At 43.1% G+C, this 23,987-nt stretch overlaps 2 protein-coding genes across 5 annotated transcripts in view; both read right to left on the bottom strand.

Annotated features, from left to right (window-relative positions):
- usp19 (ubiquitin specific peptidase 19) overlaps positions 1-14,568 on the bottom strand; it is a 34,188-nt gene extending 19,620 nt beyond the window's left edge. For 2 of the 3 annotated variants that reach the window (XM_061256640.1, XM_061256641.1), the window contains exons 1-9: positions 14,254-14,568; positions 11,416-11,709; positions 5,933-6,061; positions 5,264-5,400; positions 3,610-4,104; positions 2,055-2,985; positions 812-968; positions 581-652; positions 61-176 (exon numbers count right to left, since the gene is read on the bottom strand). In XM_061256640.1, coding sequence (XP_061112624.1) covers positions 61-176; positions 581-652; positions 812-968; positions 2,055-2,985; positions 3,610-4,104; positions 5,264-5,400; positions 5,933-6,061; positions 11,416-11,572 — 2,194 coding nt within the window. In that variant the 5' untranslated portion in view covers positions 11,573-11,709; positions 14,254-14,568. Of the gene's footprint in view, positions 1-60; positions 177-580; positions 653-811; positions 969-2,054; positions 2,986-3,609; positions 4,105-5,263; positions 5,401-5,932; positions 6,062-7,682; positions 7,961-11,415; positions 11,710-14,253 lie in introns of those variants that run through there. The other variant, XM_061256642.1, reaches the window with a different exon arrangement.
- Positions 14,569-18,000: 3,432 nt separating this feature from the next.
- The window catches only part of lamb2 (laminin, beta 2 (laminin S)), a 33,101-nt gene continuing 27,114 nt past the window's right edge, over positions 18,001-23,987 (bottom strand). For both annotated transcript variants that reach the window (XM_061257854.1, XM_061257852.1), the window contains 12 exons: positions 23,675-23,892; positions 23,230-23,326; positions 22,548-22,920; positions 22,038-22,222; positions 21,617-21,858; positions 21,294-21,497; positions 20,562-20,706; positions 20,105-20,312; positions 19,729-19,870; positions 18,984-19,160; positions 18,656-18,815; positions 18,001-18,483 (listed from right to left, as the gene is read on the bottom strand). In XM_061257854.1, the coding sequence (XP_061113838.1) occupies positions 18,347-18,483; positions 18,656-18,815; positions 18,984-19,160; positions 19,729-19,870; positions 20,105-20,312; positions 20,562-20,706; positions 21,294-21,497; positions 21,617-21,858; positions 22,038-22,222; positions 22,548-22,920; positions 23,230-23,326; positions 23,675-23,892 (2,288 nt within the window). In that variant the 3' untranslated portion in view covers positions 18,001-18,346. The remainder of the gene's footprint in view (positions 18,484-18,655; positions 18,816-18,983; positions 19,161-19,728; positions 19,871-20,104; positions 20,313-20,561; positions 20,707-21,293; positions 21,498-21,616; positions 21,859-22,037; positions 22,223-22,547; positions 22,921-23,229; positions 23,327-23,674; positions 23,893-23,987) is intronic.

Raw genomic sequence — 23,987 nt, 5'->3', positions numbered from 1 at the left:
AAGAGCGTCTGCCAAAATGCCAATAATGTAATGTATAATGTTGGGCAGATAGAAGCAGACCTTGTGTTGCAGGGGCCTCCAGCCCACCCCAACGCTGGCTGTGCCTCTTCTTCAGAGTGATGTCGATTCGGGACGGGGTGAAGGCGTACATCGACTGGTCAGGGTGGATGAGATTCCTGCCAAGGGAGACAAACTCAGACCCACTGTGCATGCCCTCATACAGTACATACACAAAGACACAAGTACACCCTCTGTATTAAAAACAGGCTGAACCATGGGTAGAAGGGTCCAGTTGTCTCACTGAGCCGACTTCATGATCGGTGGTTAAAGTTTTTCCCACTACCTTTACATATTCAGGTTTAACCAAATTAAAATGAGCATCCCTCATGTAACTAACTTTCTATTGTACATGCATGCAATTCACTGATATCTCAACATCTTGCCATTGCGGGTTCAGTTCCTAGTGTTTCTCTTTCTCTGCAATTCCGTTTCTAAGGAACATTCTCAAAGATCCACAAATATCAGATGGCACAGCAGCACCTCATTATGACACAAGCATTCACACCATTTAGGGCCCTACCTGAGTTTCACCTGCCACTTAAAGACAGTTTTTGGTCCACAGTCCGGATGAAGTCGCAAAAAATTAGCATCGCTGAGGATAAAAAAAAAAAGAAGTGTTAAAACAATCTGCTACCCAACCTCTAACCCTTACATAATGGCTCTATAAATATCTGTAGTAGCTGGTGGCAGCCAGGCCGAGTCGTTGGCCTGCATGTGGGGAGTACTGGGGATGTGTGCCCGGGGTGGTCACCTGGTCTGGAAGATGAGTGTGAAGTCTTGCTCCCGGAATAGCACCTCTGCAGTCTCCCTGCATATCCCTTTCATGTACACATTGACCACCATCAGGTCCGTGCCTTTCTCGTACGAGTCGTTCTTCACAAGCTTCAGATTCACCATGGGCTCCGGAGCTGTGAAAGGACAAGGAAAAATATTTTCGGCAGGTGCAAAAATGCAGTTTACAGTGCAATTATCTGAAACTATGCATTAGATTCCACATTGGACAAGTACAGTGCAGTTAGTATTTGGACAGTGGTCAATTTCTGTTCTTTTGGCTAACATGAAACAATGACTATGAGGTTAAAGTGCAACAGCAGAATGTGTACAAAACCATCTCATCTGCTAAATTTCAATCAAATGCCTCAAATGTCATTGGACAGTGCTTCATGCCACAGCAAGGTAATGATCCCAAACATGGTTCTTATTGATGTTACAAACGGTTTGCCTTGGTAAGCCTATTGTCTGACCTATGTCCCTTGACTGTTTCTTATTCTCAGCCTCATAATTGCTTCCTTTGACTGCCATTGGCAGAACTCCTCATGTTCCATCCATCCATCCATTATCTTAACCCGCTTATCCTGAACAGGGTTGCAGGGGGGCTGGAGCCTATCCCAGCATACATTGGGCGAAAGGCAGGAATACACCCTGGACAGGTCGCCAGTCCATCGCAGGGCACACACATCATTCGCTCACACACTCATACCTACGGGCAATCTAGACTCTCCAATCAGCCTAACCTGCATGTCTTTGGACTGTGGGAGGAAACCGGAGTATCCGGAGGAAACCCACGCAAACACAGGGAGAACATGCAAACTCCACACAGAGAGGCCCTGGCCGACCGGGATTCGAACCCAGGACCTCCTCGCTGTGAGGCGGCAGTGCTACCCACTGCACCATCCATGCTGCCACTCCTCATGTTGACAAACGGAAATAACAGACACCAATTGTCTAGAATCAAGACTAGATGAGGAAAGCCTTCTTATACCAGCACTAAGGAAGCAAATGGGATGTGATTCCTACAAGGATCACCCAATCTGGATGTAAATAACCTCAAGTTAAAGGTGAGCGTTTCTGCACTTTAAGCTCATATTCTCAGTTTCATTTCAAATCCAATGTGCTGGAGTACAGAACCAAAAGAACAGAAATTGTACCACTGTCCAAATACTTTCGGACTGTACTGTATATCATTAATTTATGGCTCTGAAAATTCGGCACACCTTCCTGCTCCTTCTCCAGGGACTCCTCTTTGGGCTTGTCCGTCTTCTCGTCCTGTATACCCGATTTGCTGGTGGGGCAGTCCTGTGAGTCCGTTTTGCTGGCAGGGTTGTCCTGTGTGCCCGTTTTGCTGGCGGGGTTGTCCTGTGTGCCCGTTTTGCTGGCGGGGGTGTACTGTGTGCCCGTTTTGCTGGAGGGGTTGTCCTGTGTGCCCGTTTTGCTGGCAGGGTTGTCCTGTGTGCCCAATTTGCTGGTGAGGCAGTCTTGTGTGCCCGTTGAGCTGGAGGGGCAGTCCTGTGTGTTCGTCTTGCTGGTGGGGCAGTCCTGTGTGCCTGTCTTGCTGGCGGGGTTGTCCTGTGGGCCCGTTTTGCTGGAGGGAAAGTCTTGGGTGCCCATCTCAGTGGAGGAGCAGTCCTGTGTGCCTGTTTTGCTGACGGGATAGTCCTGTGTGTACGTTGTCCTGGCGGGATAATGCTCCTCTGTTCTCTGCGTGGTCGTCTCGGGCACCATGGGCTCATGTTGTCCCATCTCGGGTTCCGTCTCCCCCTCCGTCCGCCTCTGTGACTCATCAGCCGCCCCAGCTGTTGCGCCGGTCACATGAGCAGGCTCTGCACCAGCCAGGGCGGGAACGGCCTCTCCTGCCCCAGACGTGGGCACAGCAGCCGGGGCCACTCCTGCAGCGGTGGGGCCCTCCTGTCCTGACCCAGGCATGGACACAGCAGCCGGGGCCACTCCTGAAGCGGTGGGGCCCTCCTGTCCTGACCCAGGTGTGGGCACAGCAGCCGGGGCCACTCCTGCAGCGGTGGGGCCCTCCTGTCGTGACCCAGGCATGGACACAGCAGCCGGGGCCACTCCTGCAGCGGTGGGGCCCTCCTGTCCTGACCCAGGCGTGGACACACAGGTCTGGGGGCTCTCTTCCTCCTGGGCATTTACCTGGTACAGAGCAGAGTTCCTGTTCAGTGCTCTACGCCACTATAAAATGTGTATAAATGATAGAAGCACTCCCATAGTAATCACTCTGAATCATTGTACCCTCTACAGCCCTGTGTTGAAACATGGCTCGGCCCCTGGGGAAAGAGAACACTGCTTCTGGTGCAAGTAAGCAAGCTTTAGAGCTTCCCCCCAGGTTCCATAAACATTAAGAACGAAAAATAAGCTTTGTATTATGTGAATGGTATGGTTGTTTGCCAGTGCCATACCATTAATTAATTGTGGTCACACAAGTGTTCTACAGAAACTTCACAAGCTTTTTACTTCTTTGTCTGAGCTGTGAGAAGCATTTCCTTATCCTAAGCCCATAAATGCACCTCGCCAATTCTACTGAAAACAATCACTGGCACACATGTGAGAAAGTGAGTGGAGAGAGTTTGAGAGTTTGAGAGAGAGAGAGAGAGAGAGAGAGAGAGAGAGAGAGAGAGAGAGAGAGAGAGAGAGAGAGAGAGAGAGAGAGAGAGAGAGAGAGAGAGAGAGAGAGAGAGAGAGAGAGAGAGAGAGAGAGAGAGAGAGAGAGAGAGAGAGAGAGAGAGAGAGAGAGAGAGAGAGAGAGAGAGGGTCTACCTGGGATTTCACTCCATGATTACGCTCGGTTGAAGCCTCCACCTGTGTGGCCGCAGGCGTCTTCGCGCTGCTGGCCTGTTTCAGTCGGCCATTTTGTGTAGCGGCAGCCTCAGCAGCACCTCTGCCCTCTGGTTTACCATTAGCTGGACCCTTGGCTTGGGCATCCCTCTTGAGCCCCTGCTCAGGATCTCTGGGGCCTCTGACCGGGCGACTGGTGCGCTTGGCACTGGGCTCAGCCGGCAGGTCCCCTTTACCCACGTGCGCGGCCGTCTCCGTGTCCTTCGCCCCGGGGGTGTCCCCCTTGTCTGAGAGTTTGTTCTTCATGGAGCGTTTGACGCCACGCTCCGGTTTGTTGCGCTTTTGCTCCGTCAGGGGCGAAGGCTGGGCGGACCCTCGTGGCGGTTCCACCTTTTCCACCACTTTCTCCAGCTTCACTGGCTGCTCTCTGCTGTTCTCAGTCTGGATATTCACAGGCTCCTTCTCCTTCTTGTGTGCCTTCAGGAACACACACACACGGGATCAAAAACCACTTCAATGTGTTCATCGCAGCACACACACAATATGGGAAACCTTTTGTCAGTAGGCCATCGTTGCTATTCATCCAAAAAATAAACAATAGCAAAAACCTGCATACTACAATTATTTATCTAAAAATTTAATCTATAGAAGATCTGGACCAATTGTTAAGGGTGTTGCTTTAGACTTCAAGTACAGACAAGACACTCAATGCTTTTAAACTAACGCACAGGAACATGAACAATAGTAAAGTGGTCAAAGTTCCCCATCACAGGATACCCATGGGTGAATTTTGTACCATTAGTACCAAAGAAAATGATACGAGCACTTAGACATGAAAGTCATGTGCCGTTTCCATAATTCCATAAAATATTAATTAGGCAGTACACCAATCCATTTTAATAACAATAATAATGGGACATACACTTAAGGCAGGTTAGTAAGGCACAGTTGCCGTTTATGGAAAATAAAACGAATACGATAAGAAAATGCATCTTTTCCTATTGTTAATCAATCGAATCTAATTCCTCACAAGGAACAGAGAGAGAGAGAAATGATGATGTCAATTCTGGACGTTGCATTGGTCTGATGTGCCTAATTTTAATCTAATTGCCGTCTGATAAAATCAGTAAAGTTAGATGCACAAACAGCTACAAACAGCTAAAATATAGCTACCTAGCTTTCCAAGCAAGCTAGCATGTTTCAATGATTTGTGTCTAGCCATTTCATCAGCTAGTTGGCAAGAAATGTATTTGCCTTGTAAAACAGAGAACCATGAAACCAAAGTTAAAGTGTCATTTCAAGTGCAATGCTGCCAACCTAAAGTATGGAATGAAAATGCATATTCATTGCCGCATGTCCAACAAAACCAGTGGGCTACAATGTATGCATGTTTATAACAATGGTTATAATACATTACGCAACACTTATGAATGCTGCATTAGAGCCACTTTTATTAATTCATTAACAAAGAAACATTTGATAAACCGTTTACAATAAATGTAGTGGCAAGGCTCACCTGTGCTACTTGGTGAGGACAAATGGTATGAAAATGAAACTATTCATAGAATACGCTTAGAATAACAGAAATACATGTAGTTAGAGGCCATGTGTGCATGAGACAGAGAAGATCATTTACCATCAAAGATGGCCAGGTGTTGAAGGGGATCTTCTTCTGCATAACCAGCTGCAGGAAGCTGCCCTTCTCCTTGTACTGAACCTTGCTGCAGGAACTCTCAATCTCTGCATGCAGGTGACAGCCCCACTGGCTCCCATCTGAAAATAGCAGCAGTCACAACCCATCAAACTCACGTGTGCGCTGCAGGTGTGAAGGCCTCACATCACATTCATACCTGTAATGTTACCCAGCTCAAGCCCTGCGTCACACACAGACGCCCTGAAAGAGTTCAGATTGATTTTATCTCTCTGTTAAAAGCTCCAATCTCAGCTACGTTTCTCAGGCCGCCTTTTTACACAATGTTTTGATACTCCTAAATTTCCCAGAAGGATATAATTTTATTTTTTTATCCACATCTATAAACTTATTTAAATAATGCTGTAACAGGGTCACAGGATTTGGCTAAATTCTCTGTTTTCCCATGAACCCGTGGAACTGAAAAGTGCAATATTTTCATTTTATGAAAAGGATGTTAACTGAACCAAAACAAAACATAATATTCAGAAATGAAATTGCCGAGCAGAATTTCATGTGAGCTTAGTGCATATTTGTGCAGCCTTATTGAATTGAACAGATTTGTTTGTGGCTTGTGACGGGTGCCTATGTGATAAAGCAGGAATGTGAACTCACCTGGGAATCTGACCTGACAGGCAGTGTCAGAGAACGCCACGCTCACATCCTCTACCTTCAGCACGCCGTCACCGGAGCGCAGCTTCACCATCACATCGTTTGCGTTCTGCTTCCAATCAAGGAAGGCATCTACAACACACACACAAACACACACACACAAAACTCAATTTCATACATAACCCGTCACTTGGCTACAACTGAGAGAAGAGTGAGGGAAATGGATCTCATCCCTGAATTTCTGACCTTGTCGGTCTATAGAATAGATGAAGTCATGAGGAGGGGGAGCCATTTTACACCCCTTTCAAATACCTGCAGATGCTGAGGTCTGGTATTCCACCACCAGAAACAGAAGGGACAGGAGGGCATTTTCCCAAGCTTTGACCGCAGCATGTCAGGCAGTTTTAAATAATTAATAACAAGATATAATAGCAACCCATTACATCATAACGGAGTTGTGCACTGTACCACTCTTCTCCAATGATATCACAGTGGCACTGCTTCTGGGTTTGTACAGTCAGTAGAGGGCAGTTTGTCCCAGTTCCCCTGTCTGTGCTCAGGTCATTCATTACACGCAGGACTTCATTTTATGCATATTTTCCACCCATTTGAAATGCCCAATTGCATTCATAAGCCAAGCTCATTACTGCAACTGCCTCTTTGGAAGAGTGCACATAAGCATGTACTGTTTCAATTACTTTGTGTAGGTCTGCTCTGAAATGCTTTAATAAAGTTGTCAATAGAATGGTGATATACATTTACATACTACCCATGAAGATAATGTTAGTCACACCATTTCCCACTAAACATCGTCTCAGTATATCTTACAGAACTGAATGACAGTTTCATAAGGTTTAGGAATTAGCAAATGAGCAATAATAACATACTTTTTTAAAAGCTAAGAAACAGGTCAAACTAAAATAATTTGAGTGTTGGTCTAATTTAAATATATGTTAAATGTTAAATATAATCATGAATCGTTAAAAATGTGCAAAACAAAACATTTTTAACAGTCAACAGGCCAATTTATAATTCCATATGAAAGATCAGTACTTATGTGGTGACCACAACTAATCAATGCCATAGTTGAATCATTCCAATTTCACAAAAAAATACAAATTCAGTGTACCACTGGACTGCATGTAGAAAACAGTTCTCGCCTTCAAAATTGGCTCATGAAGCAAAAGACATTAATACCCATGAGATATCAGACACATCACTGTCCAAAACCGAGCATCTGATCCTGCAAAGTTCAAATGTAGCTCAAATGTAGCTTGCCATTTTAGGAGCTCACAGTTATTAAGCAAGCTGGCCATTAAATGTATTTTACAAAATCCTTGTTGTAATAATCATATGAATCCTCTATTGTTCCATCATCATAAAATCGATGATATTATAGTTGACACATCTTAACTGCTGTTTCTCACAAGCATATCAAGAAAGTAAAATAAACAGAAAAAGACCAAATGTATGCTGAATGGCAGCAAAACCCCCTAAAGGGAGAATCCTTTCTTTAATGGTGACAACTAATACTATTAGTTTTCTGAATACAGCGACAACCCGAGACCTCCAACAGTAAGTACAGAATACAGAACCACGAGAAAACATCAAATAAATAAAACCACAAAAATGGTGTGAAACTGTAAAAGAGAGGTCATTATATTATATTATATTATATTATATTATAATGCAGAATAGTCATAACAGTAAAGGATTCCAGTATGAGACACACAGATAAACATTAGCAGTGTACCTTCTGTCATAGCTGCACCAGATGAGCTGCTGCTCAACTTGAGTTATCCAAACTTTCCCATTTCTTTCCGTTCAGATGAAACGGGTAAAAAGCCCTGGGTTGTAAAAAGGCGCATGGTGCCGGTGCTCTATAGGCTCAGAAAAAAGTGCCAGTGATTCAGAGACTACACTTGCATTCACCTTTACTACCATGCTGCACTGGTGTGTGTGTGTGTGTGTGTGTGTGTGTGTGTGTGCGTGTGTGTAAGTGTGCGCGCGCGCACACAGCACATATACCAACAAGCCCTTACGCGACCCTTCTAAAGGTCACAAGCAAAACGAATCCCTCTTCTGTTCCTGACAGTGAGCCCTGGGACTATCCAGTAATGAAATAATAAAAAGTACACAGCTTTCCATACTGCTCATAAACCCAAACAGCACTGGCATGCAAAGAAAGAATGCACAGGCAAACATTTGATACATGAAGAGGGCTCCTGTCATGCGGTGATGCTACAGTTCTCATGGTGGAGAATGCAAAGCCAATTGATTAGACTAATGCACTGGTACAAAGCAAGGGAGGAGCAGAACCGCTTGCATGACCTTGAAAAAGCCATTTCCACTGAGGTCAAGTTGACACCAGCTTGTATTTCAATACTTCAGCAGAACAGCATTGGGAGCATTGCATATGTGCGCACGCAGGCGCACACACAACACAGACAGACAGACAACACAACACACGCACCTAACCATCTGACTAAAGGATGTTTACACTAAAACATGCTTCCAGAAGGGCAGTACTGCTCCTTCACCTGAGTGCATATACGAGCTACTAGCTATATACATGAGCTATACTGTGGTCAGCCCCGCATATTTCACAGTAAAAACACTGCACAGATAACGAAATCACCCTCACACATTCCGACACATGCAACTCTGAAATGCACCACTATGTTATCACTAATTAAAATCTGTAAAAACGGGAGGTCTTCTCAATAAGCCTAGAATATGAAAGGAGATAAAAACCAGAATGGCAAGGATCCTGAGCATTGTCATAGAACATGCCATGTTCTTTGTTAGGCGGAGAATATTTTTAAGAAATAATACCAATCGTGCTCAACAGATGTCAAGGCAAGTCGAATACACAAAGAAAAAACAGAGAGCCAGGGATCATGTTCCAGGCTGCCTGAGGACATGTAGCTAGGCTGTTCTCACACAAAGGACATCCAGTCCCTCTGGTGAATAAAGCTCTCGCACTGCTGCCGCTGAATTATACTTACTGCACTCTTGATTATAAGTCTCATATTGTCACCTGTTCTTTCTGAAAGCTGGGACACGTCTTGCATATTTCTGTCCCAGTGACGCCCCCTAGGCTTGATGACATTTAGCCAGATCATCCAAACACTGAAGGAAGTCCAGGATGAGGGACTCAGATTTCAGCCCAGCTAACTCCATTATAATCCCCCTCAAAGGCACACTGGCAGTGCCACTGACCATCAGTGTTCCTGCAAAACCAAATGGAGGGGTAGAGGAACTCACCCAAGGGCACGCAAACGCTGCGGATTCGCAAGCCTTCCCACTGAGAATACAGACATCTACCCACAGTACCAAGCCCGCTCCTCGTCTATGCCATGATGCATTAAACAACTAGGCCAAGTGAACAGGGCTGCGTTTCACCCTAGTGATGGCATCAAACGCATGCAACAGGCTTTCTGCCTGCAAATATTAACAAACAATCGTGTCAAGAGCAGAACAAACTGGAATAATATTTAATAACATCAGACTGGAGCAAATGATTGAACAATTTTATAAAGACAAGCTGACAATAAAACTGATATGAAGGCAATGACCATCCATCTCCTTATCGCCCAAGGATCCCAGACGATTCCCATAATTTGCAATCTTCAAATTATTCATTGTAGTTTTTTGCAGTTTGATATAAAACGGTTTTACCTTCAGTTAACAAGTTGACATGAATTGTGTTACTCAAAGCAAATTGGAAATGAGAGCTTGAGTCCTCATTTTATAAAATATTATTCTGTAGGGTCTTCTTCACACACTTTCGTACATGTGTAGTGAGTTCTTCTGGGCTTGTAATTTCCAGGATGACAAGGCGCCACTGTTTGAACAACAGTTTCTGTTGTTTCCTCTTAACTGAGTGAAGGACCTGCCTCTCTCCATTTGCACGCCACAGGGTACCACCCCCAAAGTCAGTCGAGTGCCAACAAAGAGATACCATTCATGTAAAGTAGTTAGAGCATATCTACACCCTGCATTCCTCAGATAGGAAGGGGTGTTCTCATTACATTATACTAGATAACCACAGCCTTCCATAATGATAAAATGCAATATTCAACTTTGCTTATTATATTATATATATATGAGTCTTAGGAAATTAGATTTATGTTGACTTAAAAGTAAACATTTCCTCAATTACAAAATCTCCACAACCACTCTACAATGACATCATGATGCACATATGATCAATTTACCATTGATCCATTATCTTTCATTAACCCGCCACATTATTGGGGAAAGTATACATGAGAAAGGAAATGAGAGTACTACTTGGCAGAGCAAAACCATTACTGGTTATTGTTCATCTATATGTCTCATAAAATATAAGATTAAAAACTGAAACATTTGTGTTTACATGGTGTACATACTTGGTTCAAATAGAAAACTAAACAGCCAGGTTTCAATATGATTGCACACTTTTAAAAAAATGTAATCTTTTTTTTTTTTTTTTTTTGCATTCCACTTCACATGGAATGGTTTTAGATATACTGTCCATAACCTCAAAATGAGGGACACACAGTGGACTACAACTCAAGATGGCTGCAATTAGAAGACTACAGTACCCACTTGCACCAAAGCAAAACGACATGTCCCAGCTGTTCTGACATACAGCAAAGCAGATACCACAAATACATAATAGAGTGGCATAACAGAAACAGCATACAGTGACTTTGTTTATTCAAGACACTATAGAAGAGCATATTGTAGATCACTGAATTAGTAGCAATCTTGTCAAGGAGTCAAAACATCTTCTGACTGAATTCTGGTCTACTAAATATCATACGATGGGCTTCAGGTTTTTTTTACCACAAATCTCACAAAGTGTGTATTCACAAGGTGTACAGATCACACTGATGCATTTCCTGAATCATTGTTTTCCTTAGGTTACAGGGTTTAGAAACCAGTTTCTCTTCTTTAAAAAGGGTGAGGATTAACCTCAAATCCTATTGATGTACTGGCTCCCAGAGGGATCGAAATCAATAGCCTACTGCAGTGAATTACGAGAGGACAACATGATAAGCAAAAAAGAAATGAATAAGGTAAAGGAGGAAATAAAAGGGAAGGGAATAAATGTGGATGGGAAAATGCATAAGGGAGGAACAGGACAAATGAGAAGTAGGTACCTTCTAAATACCTTCTAAAAAGGTATTTTATCTGTTTATTCGTACAATAGAGCAATATTTGCCCATTGAGAATTATTAAACAGCACAATGATATGCAAAACGATATGCACTTAAATACAATTTTCCAAACTGCTTTTGCTGAGGAATTATAATCAATGACTGAACAATTTACACCACCTACTTCAAAATAGGTCACATTCATCGACCTGACCTGATAAACATACTGTTGACAGTAAGTACCAACTACAGCCCGCACATTAAATGCTCCCGTTTGCCAATGTGAAGAATATCCCGTGGTGCGCAGAATGAAGTGGAAAGGGACAGGGACGGCCCTACCTTTCTTGGCCTCGGCGCTAGCAGTGCGCTTGGCCTCGCGGCTCTCCTGGTTAGCCCGGTCCTTCTGCTTCTTCTTGCTGGTGCTGCTGTGGCCGCTATCGTCCGTCCCGCGCTGGCCTCTGCGCCGGCCCGCTGCCTCGGCGTTGCTGCTGGCCATCTTCAGCCACTTGCTGTTCACGGGCCGTCCGGCACCGCCGTCACTGTTGGGGTCTGGTTCTGGGGTGTGGCGCTTCCTGCCCGGCCCAGCTATCTTGGCGACTTTTCAGGACAGAACTCTCCCAGAACAGAAGGGGCCTGGCGGGAGAAGAGTACATTCCATTACACTGCACTCTCTGGATTCAAGCCCTAAATGGGCCCTAAACATCACTTCTCTTCTTATTCAGTATATAGGCTTATTATATGTAATATACATATTATATCTATAAGATATTAAACTTCTGTCCTCAATGTATATGAAAGGTCAGAACTAAATATATATAATCATGAGTAATGGTAGCTGATGAACTTTTAAAAAGCAAAAATTAATCATGAAAGGGCTTATTTATTGCCAAGGTATTTGATTTCAATAGTTACAGTATGAAATGCTATTTTACAATTGGAAAGTTGCCACAAAGAACATTGGGCAACAATAAGCTGATACAAACCAAGCAAGTTTTAACTTGTCAACAAAGTCTCTGAATTACCCCGTGTGATTAACCTATGCTTGTAAGACATCACTGTATACTTGCAACAGGTGAGGTGAATGTGCACTATATAGAAATCGGGAAATTCATGATTTCATGAATGAAATCCTTGTTTGATGGTTAATGTACTTTTTTTACACCAGGAACACAAGTATGGATATACAGTTAATGGTCTATGCTTACATAAATCTCAGTTAGGAATTCACATTAACATATAAATGAGGGGATTGGATAATCAGTAAGTCGCGGTACCGTGGGAGTGTGCTTCTCTCACACACACACTCACACTCACACACACAAGTACAGGAAGGTTACGCAACTGCAGGTGCTATTCTTTGATATGAAGTCAAAGTTGCAGTCTGGCATGAGAAATATTCACACAGCTGCATATTCACTGACTTCGCCACTTCCACAAATATGGAGTGATGATAATGAGATAATGTCAAGGGCAATAAATAACAAAACACATGCATCATGAACAGATCTGGGCCAAGAAGAAGGTGTTCACCATTTTTATCTTTGATATAACTTCCACCAAACAATGCACTTTAGTTTTTCAGGCACCACATTTTGTTCTAGCTGTGGCTACCTAAAATGAATGCATACATCTTACATGTGATGGCAACTCAAAAGACAATATTTAATACTGGAGACAATTTGGGAGCTGATTCTAATAAATTACTCTAGTTGAGGCTTGTTGCGGATGTAGTATGTAGGTATCCAGAATTTATCATTTGTTTCTTGGATAGCCGTGAATGCAGCATTGGTGATGTTGCATGCTTACTGGCTGTTGTGGGAATGTTGTTAACCAGGTCTGGCAATATTGTTCATATGGATCAGGTGAATGTGCTTCAATATTGTGGCATTTCTCTGCATAAGGGTGCCTGCTAAATGATTAAGGCAATGCAAACTGTGGGATTTTGTAGAATTAAACTGCCTTTTTTTAACATTCAAATATACAATAATATTAAATGTATAACTCATGTAAAGGTGATTTAACTGAATGAATTGCCAAGAGAATTATTATAAAGTAGTCAATCAGTGACATATAGCCTACTGTCTTTCTCAGCGACCTCAACAAGGTTTCCCCAAGTTTGACAATAACAAATTGCTTCAAGTCACGTAACTGACAACAGTGGCGTTTCCTTCTCCGCAGAATGTCACCGTCAATTGTTTAATTTGGCATACAGCAGGCAGGTATTAAAGCCACTACTTCCACGACGCTCGCGTAGAGGCCGGTAAACGTATAAACACAACCATTCTCGCTTCAGACATTGGAGCGCTACGCCAGAATTGTGTATGTCTGATTGTGGTTGTTACCTCCATGTTGGAAATAGCACAAAAATGAACATGATCCGGCAACAGGAATATTTGAACATGGGGGATTAATGTAAACATTCACGTAACGTTCAGCAGTTCACCATGTGCATCATGTAAACTACATTAACTAGCGTTACGACAGGTGAACCGGCATGGCAACGTCAACTTGCCAACTACACACAAACCATAGCTTAGCTACGTTAGGTTGCTAGCTAGGTAGGGAACTTATCGCTTTCAGGTCTTTGACTTTGGACACCCTTGCTTTATTTTCGATAACTTGGAAGTGTTGCTAGCACGAAGGTTAACTGGCCAATGCAGCACACATTCACTACGGCATTAAATCCGGTGGACTAACGTACAGCTAACTTAACGAGGTTATTGACCGAGCACACGATTCCACCATTTACTAGCAACTTGGCTAACTCGTTACCCAACTAAACGATCGTATTGTGACTTGCCATAGCTCGGTATCTCTGCTTAGCAACCTGTGCATCGCGTAACAACTGCATTGTTAGCAAGATAACCAGTTCGTCTAGACTAACATTAACATTACATTGACTAATGTTAACTCGCTAGTCAAGTCATCTAGAGCTAGTCTGTTATTAACGAATGACACCAAGTGGCTAGTTTAGCTGCAAGCTAAAATGCTACAGTAGGTAGCTTGCTAGATAGCTAGACTAGCTGTGCTAGCTAACTTGTCTAGCCAACTCGCAAACGTCAATTTAACAAGGACAGATACCATCTTCTTGCTGAACATCCACCTAATTATAGCAATCTACCTCGCGTTATGAAAGTAAGTGAATAAATTACATATATACTAGCCATCTGTACTCACAGAGTTTATAAGACAGTGTGGCGTTTTCCCACTCCTTTGATCGCTGGCCGGCAAACCGAATCACTTCAGCCCGAGGCTCCTGGATTCGGCAGCGGGCCGCTGTTCGCCCCTGTCCGAAAGACAGGAAACTCCGTTCTCCGGTGTTTCTAGAAGATTCTAGCCGGGACCCATATTGTTCAATACTAACAACACATCAAAATAGATGTGAAGTGCGTACGTTTAAGTGTAAACGTGATCTCTTTCCTGTAACTTTCTTCGCCCGGTCTTTGTGCAGTGACTCGCACTTTCTTTAAGAACAAAACAGAAAGAAACGAAAGCCCAACTGCTTCCTGAAGTCAACATCAAAAGAGCTCCTTGTCACGTGACGGAGGTCTTTTTATGGAAAGAAGAAGTGCCTGTGCTATCAATATTATACACAAATTATAGCATGAGTGTTTTTGTAAACCGTCTTTATAACCAACATGAATCATTAATCTTATGGACACCCTATCCCATGCAATTTAAGCATTTTAATAAACTTGTAAGTAGGAATTAAGTTCACATCCAGTCCCCTCCAAAAGTACTGGAAAAGCAAGGTCAGTTCCATTGTTTTTGCTATACACTGAAGACAGTTTAGTTTGAGGTCAAAGGATGTACATGAGATGACAGATCTGAATTTCAGCTTTTATTTCCTGGTATTTGTTAAGCAAGTTAGAACATATCACCCTTTGTATAACACCACCCAAGTTTTAGGTGAGAAAAAGTATTGGAAAGTGACTGACAGGTGTTTTTTTTTTTGCTCAGATTTGTCCTGTTAGATTGATTGGTTAAACAGTTAATAGTTCTGAATGTCTACTCTTGATTTTAGCCTTGGACCTTGCCTGTGAATACTGCATTTGTATTAGAAAAGATAAACCAACATGAAGACCAGAGAGCCGTCTTTGGAAGAAAAGCAAGCCATTTTGAAGCTTAGAAAAAAGGGGAAATTGAACAGAGCCGTTGCACAAGCATTGGGGATAGCTTGTGCAACACCTTGGAATGTCCTGAAAAAGAAAGAAACCACTGTGCAACAGACATTGAACAGGTCACAGTTGATGACAGAAACATTGTGAGAGCTGTGAAGAAAAACCCCCAAACATCAGTCAGTGACATCAAAATCAATCTCCACAGGGCAGGGGTGAAGGTATCAATAAACCATTCAAAGAAGACTTAGAGAGCAGCAATATAGAGGCTATACCACAAGATGCAATCCATCAGTTGTAAGAATCGGAAGGCGAGATGACAAAATCCAAAGTTTTATGGACTGATGAGACCAAGATTAACCTCTACCAAAGTGACGGAGAAAGAAGGTATCTGCTCATGATCTAAAACATGCAAGCTTATCTGTGAAGCATGGTGGGGGAAGTGTCATGGCTTGGGCTGGCTGCTTCTGGAGTGGGCTCACTAACCTTTATTGATGGTAGCAGCAGGATTAATCCATTCATCTACAAAAACACTCTGTCTGCCAATTTACGGAGAAATGCGTCCAAACTAATTGGGAGGATCTTCATCAACACCATGACCCAAAATGCACTGCTAACACAACAAATGGAGAAAAAGTGGCCAAGCCAATCACCAGACCTTAAACCAATTGAGCATGCATTTCACCTCCTGAAGAGGAGATTGAAGTGACAAGACAATGACCCAAAATGCACTGCCAACACAACAAATGGAGAAAAAGTGGCCAAGCCAATCACCAGACCTTAAACCAATTGAGCATGCATTTCACCTCCTGAAGAGGAGATTGAAGTGAACCCCCCCCCCCCCCCCCCAAACAAAGAACAAATGATAGAAGCTGCATTAAAAGCCTAGAAAAGTGTCACAAAAGAAGAATGCAACCGTTTGGTGTGGTTTATAGGATACACGTGTTAAGTAGCAAAAATATAGTCCGCTTACACGTCAATTAAGGTCCATTATGTACATTCAAACCTTGTTCAACATACCCAACAAACAACCCAATTTATCTGAACTTTTACTTCAGTATCAATTTCTAAGATCTGATTAAGTTGTGAAGTGTTTGTTGAGGTTTCAAAGTTGAGGATTCAAATATGGGATATTAATTTTGCAAGTCAGGGGTCAAACTATAAACCTGAAGTTCATGGTAGCTACGTAGTTTTCAGGAATGAATTACATTAAAGGATTAAGTGGGGAATTATTAAGGTTACCAGTTATGCTGGTTGGGTATTTTTTGATTAGTCCTGTAATTAAGGGATTCTCCATAGCACCAATAAAATGGCCTTTAAAAGACCAAGATTCCTTGACAAAAGCTTTCTATGGCCAACCCAACAACAGCTCATTCATTAGAAATCAATCTTTTTCATCAATGTTCGCTTAATTATGAATTGGCTATGAATTTTCGGACACAGAAAGAACTCTGAACACACAAGTAATTATAAATATATACATAAAGAACAAACTAGACATGTTATTTCCTCATTTTATATAGATTAATCATGTATCCTTATTAAAATATTTAATGCAATTTTCAGTGTTAAACCTCAATGGGTCATACATTTGAAAACATTGACAAACTGCAAACAAAATGCAGATCAATATAATTATTTACCAGAGGTTATTTTGTTAATGCAAATTAATACATCGATTTAAGTTGCGATCAAGTCACCCAGCCAAACTATGTGTTATATATTTTTTAAATGCGACTTCATGTTAATATATGCTATGGAAAAAATAAATACGAAGACATACTGTCTGTTCTTGCATTTGCAGATAAGTCTTTTGCTTATTTTATTGCTTTCAAAATATAAAAGCCATTATAAAATTCTTAACTGAGTATCTTTTAATTTCAGTAATGATTTAAAAGTATGTAATTTGTGAATGATTTAACAATGTGATCATTTTTAGGATGTTTCACTATGATTTTAAAATGTAATATGTTGTTCCTTAACGCCATAATGTTGACAGAACCAGTGTGAGAATGTTAGAAGTACTTATTTATTGTATTTATGTTTGTCAAATGCTGATATGCAGCATTTCTTAAACTCCATATTTTTGATATGGTGTCCCTTACCTTTTCTATTGTGGTTCTCCGATGCAACCTCTTCTGTTCCTTTATAAGAGATTAACTTAAAACCATTTAGCAGTTTCAAGACCAGTTTTAAGATATGAAAGCATCCATCTCCCAAACTTGTGTACAGGGAGGCTGCAGTGTCTTGTGGATATGGATGTGACTCAGCTAAATGCTATTGGCTGTGTCATGCACCTTGTTTCAAAGGACTAAACTGGCTGTGGTTTGAAGTTAAGCCACAAAACCAGTAGAGATTGTCGACAACACCCATGCTCTAGATTTTAGCTAATTATATTTGCAAAGCACATTGTTGTTACACATTCAAGTAGACTGCACTTAACTGTAATATTTAACTGCACTATTTGTCAATAGTAAAGGCGTTTTACACTAAGCTGTAAATACAGTCTAATTGTATACACAAACATGGTTTTTGTAAGTAGGTTAGAATTTATATTGATTTTACACAATTTTACCCTCAAGCTATGGTATTTTACTCATTCATAAATGAGGAAAAGAAATACATACAAGAGGCACAACCAAATGTGTACCAAATTTCAAGGACATGAGGCATACAGTAATAAAGTGATCAGGAGTGGCTACAGTTTGATAGAAAATGCTTACGTTACATGTTTTGAGACAACTAACTGTAAATTAATTTATGGTATGTATGGAGGTAGAAAAAAAAACTCAGTTATTACTGGGAGTTTAAAGTCAGGTGTCAATTCATTGCTCACACATTACAATGAGTGAATGTAACATGCTGATATCACATTTAGTAAATGTTGCTGTGAAGAAGATTCCATGGCTCTCACAACTGCAAATTAGAACACACACATTTTCACAGAAATGACCATTTAAGATGTACGCAATGTTACAGCCAATATCACCGCTATACTTTGTGTAGTATGGCAGCTCCCTCCTCTGCTGGTATAATGGGTTGTGCTCGTCTGACCACTAGAGGGCAGATTTCTAAAGTACAGTGGTACATTTTGACATTCCAGTGCAGTGTCTGCAGTGCAGACCAGTCTGTGCTAAGTGGGAGACTGCCTATTACTGGCAGGTATTGTATATTTGGATCTGCTTGTTGATGTCATTGAGTATAGCCTTCATTTTGTCCTCCAGTCCATCCAGCTGCTTGGCTTTGCCCTCCAATGTTTTCTGATTGTCCTCGTATTCTTTCTCCAGTTCTGCATACAAAAGAAGAGCATCCGCATGAACACAAATACACATTCATATCAACGCTTTGTTGGCAAATGCACGAGGACGGGGCAACTGTCCTCAAAGTTTAGAGAAAACTAAGATACATTCCCCGGTGGGCCTCATAACCCCAGACAAAGTCACGTTTCCATCGTTGCTGACCTGCTAGTCTCTGCAGCTTATTCTGGGCATCTTGCAGCAGCTGCTTGGCCTCATCCCGGAGGCGCTCTGCTTTCCTCTTGGCCTCCTGCACAGTTTTTGCCTTCCTGTCCACCAGGTCCTGTACTGTCCTGTATTTGTCTGTAAGCTCGCCATCCAAAATCTACCCCAACACAGATAAACAGAATTACATTCTTTTCAATAGAGAAATGAATTGTTTTTAAACTTTGATTCAAGTTGATGCATTGACATGGCTCTCTCTGCATGCACACATCTGTCCATTAAGCAGTAGGCTTAAACGGTACATGTGTACGTATCCTCTCATCTTCACCTGTTTAGCCTCATTGGCCTTATCCCGCGCCATGGTGGCAGTCTCCTCTGCGCGCGATGCCTCCAGGCTGTTGCTGGCACGTTTCGTCTTCAGGACATCGATCTGTCGGCTGAGGCTGCCCAGGCGATCCACAGCATCTTTCAGGTCCTTCTCACTCTCAGAGGTTTCCGAGTGGATCTGCAGGAATAAACATTGTGTTAGTAGAAGTAAAGTTCATCTGAAAATTAATTACATCACCCTATTGTAAGGTTAAAGTTATTTTGAACCCATATAAAATATATATTCTTTACAGAAATATGCAGTTTCATATTAATATCTAATATCAGTACACTGTCATGGTTAGATTTGAGTGAACAATTTTCTATGACTTTAATGACATATTTCACTAGTTTCCATGTCCTTTCCACAACTCTCCATAGAGCTTTGTACAAGGATTTTTATTGATAGGGGCATCGCCTCTCTAGAATTAAACATAAAGTTAGTCTGTAAACCATGATGGGAGCATCGACAGTGCAAGGCTTGCTTAGAGCAGGGCTTGCCAAACCTGTTCTGGAGATCTACCCTCCTGTCGGTTTTCATTTCAACCCTAATTTGGCACATGCGATTCTACCAATTAGCAGCTCAACAAGATCACTAGCTGTTGAATGAGGTGTGCTTGTTAGGGCTGGAGTGAAAATCTACAAGATGTTAGATTTTGGGTTGGACAGCCCTGGCTTAGGGAAACGTTTATCTCTCTCCCACATACCTGAGCCAGCCGAGCTTCTGTCTGGCCAATGTCTTCCTTGGCACGCTGTATGGCCTTTTCTGCAGCAGTCTGTGCTTTTCGGGCATCATCCAGGGCTTGCTTCACAGTCTCTGCTGTATTTTTTGCACCCTCTGCCCGGTTCCTTCAAAAACCAAACACATCAAAGTGTCAGACTGTCCTGTGATTTATCCTTCTCTGCCTTTGTGTCCAGTATTACATCATTTAATCCTACGCCAAATCTTTGTCTCTGCCCTTCCCCTTCACTACTACTCTTATCTCACTCTCCCACTTTCCCTCTGCCCTGACTTCACCCTCTTTTCCACCTATACCTCACCCTGTCTGCCTCCCTCTCTTCTGCCTGCCTGGCTGGACCTACCTGGCCCTCTTAGCATCCTGCAGCAGTATCTCAGCTTTGCGAACGTCGCCATGGGTCTGCTGCAGAATGGCATCCACATTGGACAGGCTGTTGACTCGGTCTTTGATCTCTTCAGCGAGGTGGCGAATCTGCTGGGGTGAGGCTGGGATGGACAACTCCAGAACCCGGTTTGCTACCGTTTCAATGCTGTCGGGGTCTGCACCCTCCTCTGCATAATTATAATCAACAATCAACCAGTTAGCTTTTTGTCATGGAAAAATCACACAAGGCTTTACACAAAACTGCCTAATCAATGAGTTGTAGTACACACAGTTCAGTCCATGAGAAAAACATCAGAATCCTGAAGTGCACATAATCACTTAATACATTGCAATATGGGTGGACAATTATTATCTGTTGCTGTGCGTGAAATGTGAATGTGTGTGTGGAGAGATACTGTAAAAGCCAGAAAACTCACGCATGAGGAAGTCTCGAATCTGCTTTATGAGGTCACGGAGGTCATTGTTGGAGCGCTCCACCTTGTTCTTGGTGTCGTTGGCCTTGTCCAGGGCTGCTTGAGCCTTTCCCTTTGCCTCTTCTGCCTTTGTCTTGGCCTCAGCCACCTGTAAAGCCAGATAGGAGGGCTGTGAGAAAACTTTTTTTCTGAAACAAAATCAAATAAAAACATCTAAAGTGACTGTAAGGGTAAATCTGTGAATGGATTCAGACTACATTGTATTGGATTATTATAGCGTGTAGTAAGCATTGGCAAAATTAGAGAAATCAAATGCATTGCAATATCGACTTATATCAGTCTAATCATTTCCATCTCTGCCGGTGGGGATTACATGGTTGAAGTTTAATTTATTACCTGACTCTGAGCTGACCGGAGCTTTCTTGAGGTTGTTTGCATTTTCCTATTTTTCAGCTCTTAATCCCTTATCCCTCTCCCAGTTTCCCTCCTTCTCTGATAAAATGTATTTGTTGGTGGTACATTTTGGTAGGAGTCGAGGAGGTGGGGTGGTGAGGTGGTCCAGACCACACCCATACAATCCTGACATTGTTTTAAATAAACATTTTATGTCTGACTTATCAGACATAAGCTAGGCTTCAGTGATTAATACTACAGTCATGATAATTAACTCTGCTTTATCAGCTATTGTCAGATCTCTAAAAAAACATTTGCCAATAAACCAGACATAAGACCCACCTTCTGGTAGAGATCCTCCACTTCTCCCATGGCCTTGTTCAGCTCTTTCTCTGCATCTTGCGCCCTCTTCAGTGCGTTATCTGCAGTCGCCACAGCACCATTGCAGTTGAGGCCTCCACAGTGCCTGTTCCCCTCATCGTCACGGCAACCAGCACCACCGCAAGAGGCCTCTCCACAGGGGGCATCACCAGGTACTCCACAGACCTGGTGACGGGTGGGGCAAAGAGAGATCAGCTTTTACAGCTGGCCAAACATAATTTCATATACATCGAAGCAAAGGGATGTTACAAGTGAATGAGAAAAGGACCAAAAGGAAAGCTCACTTTTTCATTGATCTTCTTCATGTCCAGATTCTGGGTCTTTGTGTTGAGGTCTGCTAAGGCGCGCTTGTTGGCAGCGTTCTTGCGGTTGAAGTCATCCTTTCTGCCGTCTATGAGTCGCTCTGTCCTGCGACGCGTGTCTGCCGATTGGCTGACAGTGCTGGGCACGCTGGTGGTGGATTGGTTAGCACGTCGTTCGGCATCACGGGACTTGTCGTAGGAGCTGCGGATACTGTCATAGGCACCTGGCAGGGAGAAGGTGACGCAGGGATATTATCATACTGCAGGACCTCAGAGGCATTGGGAAACATAGAGATTAAGATGAAAGCTGGATAGATCACGGAAAAGCAAATAGAAATGGAAATGGATTTACACAGAGATGTAATTTTGACAAAGCACTATAGCAATAGATCACTGTGCTCACCCAGGAAGTTGGAGTTCTTCAAGATGTCCAGTTGGCTGTTGAGTTGATCTGAGGTCAGGTTGAGCTCCTTGGCCTCTCTCTCCAGAGAGCTCAGCTCATTGCTGGCCTCATAGTTGTTGTCCTGCACGCTTGTCAAGTCTCCTTCCAGGCGGTTTAGAGAGTCAGTGGTTTCACCGATACGTCCCCTGTGAGGAGGTGTTAGGGTAAGAGAAAGAGCAGGAGTAGGAGTTGGAAAGGGAGGATGAAGAGAAGAAAGGGGAGTAGAGGAAGTTGAAGACAAGCGTTGCCATAATTTCCTTTGATTCTGTTATGTCTCACCGTGTTACTGAACAGTGCATTATGTCCTTGGTAAATGCACTCTGCTGTGCACTGTGCACTGTTTGTATCTTTGTGTGTACAGCTAATGTTAGTGTTTTAAAGTGAATGTTTGCATGTACTTTTATCTTTGTGCCAATATACTGTATAAGTGTGTGTGAGTAAGTGTGTGTATCTGTGTGCGTGTCTATGTACCTTAAGTCCTCAATGAGCCCCATGAGGTTGGTGATGCCCTCAGCAGTGGCATTGCGGGCGTTGACGATGCCCTGGGCCTGCGCCAACTTGTCCTCCAGGTCCCGGAAGCTCTTCTCATAAGCGCCGGTCAGCCCGGTGAGCTGGATCTCGCGGGCTCGCTCAGTGAGGGCCTTGGTGCGCGCTGCCAGGTCCTGCACCACGCGGTCCCAGTCACCAAAGCACTGGTGGCAGGGCTGGCAGTCTGGGAACTGACCTGAGAAGCCACGGGCACACTGGTCGCACCGCACTCCTGACACGCCCTGCTGGCACACGCAGTGCCCTGTGACCCGGTCGCACTGCGACGTCTCGATGCCACGCCTGTTGCAGTCACACACTGGGGAGAGGACAGTCCAGAGGAAGAATAAGAGACAAATTACCATATAACAGTGTACACTAATCTGTTAATATGCTATAGAGCTGAACTGGTAGCAAGAGCAGTTAATTCATTAATAGAGGAACATACAGTAGACACCACCTGTATTGAATTTGCATTGAGTTGGTTTCAATCCAGGCCTCAGGACCTGAATTAAAACCACTGTTTGTACATGAAGTCACCCAGGTTACTGACAGAAAAAAAAGTGAATGACCTGTGTCCCCTGGGATAATTATCTTTGTCAAAACCTGTCCCTACGGACAAACTGACCTCTGCACCGAACTCTGGGGTCCCCCCAGAAGTTCTCCTGGCAGTCCCTGCAGGTCTTCCCTCCAAAACCACTACGGCACTGGCACTGTCCTGTGAACTGAGATGTGAAACACAGAGACTTTGAATAAACAGAGCAGCTGCTTTACATATTTTTGTTCATGACAAGTGCTGGGAAACCTGTGGTTGGAAAGTAATCTTTAGCAGGCCTCATATTACAACGGATATTAAGCCATAGCTTTCATTCCACACAGGCACACTTTTTCTTCAGATGCAAACAGCCATTGTTTTGATTCAGTTTAACTTTTCTCATAGAAAGCTGCCGAACTGGACCAAAGTTTGGAAGTCCTCCATTGGAAAGTCAGAACTAATGTATGCAGGTATACTTTCTGGATTCCCTCAACAATTCCTGCTCAATTTGCACCTCTAAAGATATAGGGAGACACACCTCATTGCATGTGGGGCTGAGGGCATTGTTGGGGTCACAGTTGCAGGATTCACAGCCATGCCCACTGGCCAGGTTCCAGTAATTGGCGGCGCAGTGGTCACAGGTCAGCCCGATAACATTGGGCAAGCACTGACACTGCCCGGTGCCACGGTTGCACACGCACTCATCTCGCGTGGAGCACTGTCTACGCTCGGTGCCCAGGAAGTTACAAGTGCATTCTGGGGGATTGAGTAGAGATACAGATCAAATGTTTACTATTAAATAAACATAAACATGTAATCTTAGCAATAACAATATGCCGTGCACAGGAAAC

Source organism: Conger conger, chromosome 10 (genome assembly GCF_963514075.1).
Source record: "Conger conger chromosome 10, fConCon1.1, whole genome shotgun sequence".
In the NCBI taxonomy this organism is placed as follows: domain Eukaryota; kingdom Metazoa; phylum Chordata; class Actinopteri; order Anguilliformes; family Congridae; genus Conger; species Conger conger.
The sequence above is the reverse complement of the archived record's forward strand: the minus strand, read 5'-3'. Positions and strand labels throughout refer to the sequence as shown.